General features: G+C 36.9%; 1 protein-coding gene across 2 annotated transcripts; it reads left to right on the top strand.

The window, feature by feature from the left end:
* The first annotated feature begins 303 nt into the window (after positions 1-303).
* On the top strand, positions 304-4,022 carry LOC112029494 (trifunctional UDP-glucose 4,6-dehydratase/UDP-4-keto-6-deoxy-D-glucose 3,5-epimerase/UDP-4-keto-L-rhamnose-reductase RHM1). 2 transcript variants are annotated; one of them, XM_024062179.2, is made up of 3 exons: positions 304-482; positions 1,590-3,174; positions 3,273-4,022. In XM_024062179.2, exons 2-3 carry the CDS (start codon positions 1,600-1,602, stop codon positions 3,735-3,737), a joined length of 2,040 nt encoding a protein of 679 aa, XP_023917947.1. In that variant the 5' UTR covers positions 304-482; positions 1,590-1,599; the 3' UTR covers positions 3,738-4,022. The 2 variants fall into 2 exon arrangements, with proteins under 2 accessions (XP_023917947.1, XP_023917946.1); XM_024062178.2 differs by having other exon boundaries at positions 1,587-3,174.
* Positions 4,023-4,511: the final 489 nt, after the last annotated feature.

Raw genomic sequence — 4,511 nt, 5'->3', positions numbered from 1 at the left:
AACTACAGGAACTATCAAAGTACGAAGCAATTATTCTCTGTGTCGGCGAGCGTGCGCTTTGGGTCCATGTCATTCATCTTCTCGTTGAAATCTGATAACAACCCCTAATTGAAACCTCATACCCCACGTTATCGTTTGTCATGTTCACTCAAACTCAATACGTGGCCACATTTTACTGGTTAGTTATTCTCTAACTACCAACTGTCCCCCACACAATAACTTTTAATGGTACTACGTAGTTAAAAACACAACAAACAAAAAAAACAAGATATTTTCCAGTTAGGCATATTTATAAATACCTGAATCGTAGGACTTTCCCTCCTCATCCTACTCACAATCTTCTCTCTCTGTGTTCTTCTTTCTCATTGTCAAAATTCAGGTTTTTTTTTTTTTTTTTTTTAATAAAAAAATATTTAAAAAATTCTAGAATTTTCTCTAAGATTTTTTATTTTCTGGGCTTTGGTTCAATCTCAGGACTACCTGTAAGTATCTCTCTCTGGTTTTTTTTTTTTAACACTGTACAGTAATGTCAATTAATGGCTCTCAATTATGGATTAGTTCTCTTTTTATGTTTTCAAGTTGCTTAATTATGTAAGTTATAATGGTGTTTTTCATTGGTTTCGTTGTTGTTATTTAGGCATGTTAGTTTAAGTGTTCCTATGATTTTGCTTTCTTTGTTTTTTCTGCTTTGAGTTTGGGATATTGTTCTGTTGTGGCACTGTTTTTGCAGATCTGGTTGTTTGTATGCATTGTGTTTCTGGGTTCTGTTTAATTTTCTGGAAAATAATGTGAGGAATATGTTCTGGATTTTTGTTTTTCTTGATTTTGGGTTTGTGGGTTTTTGCTTTTTTTTTTTTTTAGTATGATATATTGGATTCACCTTCTAGGCTTCTACAAATGCAGGGAGAGAAACAAAAGGAGATTTTTTGTGTTGCTGTGGAATTTTGCTTTGCTTAACATGTTGGGAACTGGGAAGTTTGAACTCTTCTGTTTGTTTCAATAGAAAATAGTTCAGGGGAAAAGGCCTTATGTTTCTGAAGTGTGTTTCTCAAGAGAAACATGAATATGAGGTGGAATAATATATATATATATATATATATATATATATATAAATATGTATATATGCTAATTGGTGGGACATGATATACTTTGTCTAATTCTTAAGGTCAAATGTAAATTGAGATGAATAGAGCTTTTTTGTTTAGGGGAATAAGAACGAAAATATATTTTATTGGGGGAAACTATCTTCCAGGAAATATTGTCTATTCACCAGTACAGCAAATTGAGATGAATTTCTATTGGAGGCAGTTTGCCTTTTTCACTTTTGGGAATTATTATTTCTTCACACCTCAATTCAATTTTTTTTCTTTATTATTATGTTTTACTGAGATGCAGACCCGAAAAAATATTCTCCTAAATCTCACTTGGTCTTAAATTCCTTTTCTTTTGTTGTTGTTGTTGTTGTGATTTTCTATTCTACTTGTTGAATATTTATCTGTTTCTCCCATGTTTCTAGGTATACTTTAGCTATTGTATGCCACTTATCTGAGATTTTGCGTTGATTTTTTGTATGCTGTGTAATGTAGAAGTTAGTTGGAGATGGCCACTACATATGAACCAAAGAACATCCTCATCACAGGAGCCGCTGGCTTCATTGCATCCCATGTTTGCAATCGGCTCATTAGGAACCACCCTAATTACAATATTGTTGTCCTCGACAAGCTTGATTACTGTTCAAATTTGAAAAACCTGCTTCCCTCAAAATCATCCCCTAACTTCAAGTTCGTCAAGGGAGATATTGGCAGTGCCGACCTTGTCAACTACATCTTGCTTTCCGAGTCCATTGATACCATTATGCACTTTGCAGCCCAGACTCATGTTGACAACTCCTTTGGCAACAGCTTTGAATTTACTAAGAACAACATATATGGCACCCATGTCCTTCTAGAGGCCTGCAAAGTTACTGGCCAAATCAAGAGGTTTATCCATGTGAGCACCGATGAGGTTTATGGTGAGACAGATGAGGATGCTGTTGTGGGGAATCACGAGGCTTCTCAGCTCCTCCCAACAAACCCATATTCTGCTACTAAAGCTGGAGCAGAAATGCTTGTTATGGCATATGGGCGATCATATGGCTTGCCTGTGATTACTACCAGAGGTAACAATGTTTATGGGCCCAACCAGTTCCCTGAAAAAATGATTCCAAAATTTATCCTCTTGGCCATGAAGGGACAGCCTCTACCAATTCATGGGGATGGATCTAATGTTAGGAGTTATCTCTACTGTGAAGATGTGGCGGAGGCATTCGAAGTCATTCTCCACAGGGGTGAAGTGGGCCATGTCTACAACATTGGGACATTGAAAGAAAGGAGAGTGATTGATGTGGCCAAGGAGATTTGCCAACTTTTCTCTTTGAACCCAGATACCTATATTAAGTTAGTAGAGAATAGGCCTTTTAATGATCAAAGATACTTCTTGGATGACCAAAAGCTGAAGAGCTTGGGATGGTTTGAACATACTTCATGGGAAGAGGGTCTAAAGAAGACCATGGAATGGTATGTCAACAATCCTGACTGGTGGGGTGATGTCTCTGGAGCACTGCTCCCTCATCCAAGAATGCTAATGGTGCCTGGAATTGAAAGAAAGTTTGATGGGCCTGATATCAGCAATTCTGATTCCTCTTTTGTGGTAAATAATTCTAATCAGAACCATATGATAGTTCCAACTCCAAAGAACAACCCCTCTATTCAGAAGCCAGCTCTGAAGTTCTTAATTTATGGTAGAACTGGGTGGATTGGGGGGCTTCTTGGGAAGATTTGTGAGAAGCAAGGTATACCCTTTGAGTATGGAAGAGGGCGTTTGCAGGAGAGGTCACAGATCTTGGCAGATATTCAAACTGTTAAGCCAACTCATGTTTTTAATGCTGCTGGAGTGACTGGCAGACCCAATGTGGATTGGTGTGAAACTCATAAGCCAGAGACAATCCGGACCAATGTTGTTGGTACTTTAACCTTGGCAGATGTCTGCAGAGAGAATAACCTTCTAATGATGAATTATGCTACTGGCTGTATTTTTGAATTTGATGCAGCACATCCGTTGGGGTCTGGAATTGGGTTTAAGGAAGAAGACAAACCTAATTTCACTGGTTCATTCTATTCGAAAACCAAAGCCATGGTAACTTCTTACACTGTCCATTTTCAATTCTGTTTTCATCTTGAAAATTTTCTTATTATGGTTGCCAACTGAAATCTCTTTTCCAAATGTTTTGCCAGGTTGAGGAGCTTTTGAGAGAATATGACAATGTTTGCATCCTCAGAGTCCGTATGCCAATATCATCTGATCTCGGCAACCCACGCAACTTCATCACAAAGATTACACGCTATAACAAAGTGGTTGACATTCCAAACAGCATGACTATCTTGGATGAGCTGCTGCCCATTTCAGTTGAGATGGCCAAAAGGAATTGCAGGGGCATTTGGAACTTCACAAATCCTGGTGTTGTGAGTCACAATGAGATTTTGGAGATGTACAAGAACTACATTGAGCCCAATTTTAAGTGGGTTAATTTCACATTGGAAGAACAGGCCAAGGTTATTGTTGCCCCTCGCAGCAACAATGAGTTGGATGCATCCAAGTTGAAGAAAGAATTCCCTGAACTTCTGCCAATCAAGGATTCACTGATCAAATATGTCTTTGAGCCCAACAAGAAAACTAGTGCTGGTGGAGTGTCAAAATAAGCATGTCATGAACACCAATTTATGCATTCTTATTTTTTGGGTTACAGAATTTGCTTTACTATCATCTTACCATTTTTATTCATCATTCAGATTCTTCATTTCTATCAGTTCTTGTAATTTTTTATGATAGCTAGGATGGTTTGACAAGCTGTATTGTTTGTAATTTCAGTTTGGTCATTGTTGAAACCAGTTTTGACTGGCTTCCAATTATCTAAATATGTTTTGTGAGCTTATTGTCATGTAATTTTAAAATAAATCAATAAATTAAAAGATGTTTAGTATTTATTAATGTTTGTACCTGTTTTACTTTCAAATTGATTTTTAAGCTGATAAATGTATGTTTATGTTAGTATGCAGACATCCCAAGGAATAATTTTCCAATTGCTAATGAAGTGTGAAATATAAGCAGGGCGTTAAAATTTGATGTGAAGCTTGTCTGCTGGCTTGTCTAGAGCATTAGATTGAGACGTTCAAAATCCCTCAACAAATTTATTTGCCATTGTTCTCAATGAAAGGAAGAAAGAAAACTGTCCAGTGGTGTGTACACAGTATTTCAAAGGATAAAACCATATACATTAGCTAAAAGAATTTCCAAACTTTGGTGTCTGTCTACGTTGAAATTTGTTCTCATTCGTTACCCTAATAACGGGCCTTCAACCAATGGCCTTGAAGCTTAATTAATTGACACCTCATGGTATTTCAAACAGAAACATTCAGAGTTCAATACCTTAATAATGAAAGCCCATTAGCCTTGTAGTTTAATTGCTTGATATC

The sequence above is a fragment of the Quercus suber genome, unplaced genomic scaffold (assembly GCF_002906115.3).
Source record: "Quercus suber isolate HL8 unplaced genomic scaffold, Cork oak 2.0 scaffold_71, whole genome shotgun sequence".
Classification (NCBI taxonomy): domain Eukaryota; kingdom Viridiplantae; phylum Streptophyta; class Magnoliopsida; order Fagales; family Fagaceae; genus Quercus; species Quercus suber.
The sequence above is the reverse complement of the archived record's forward strand: the minus strand, read 5'-3'. Positions and strand labels throughout refer to the sequence as shown.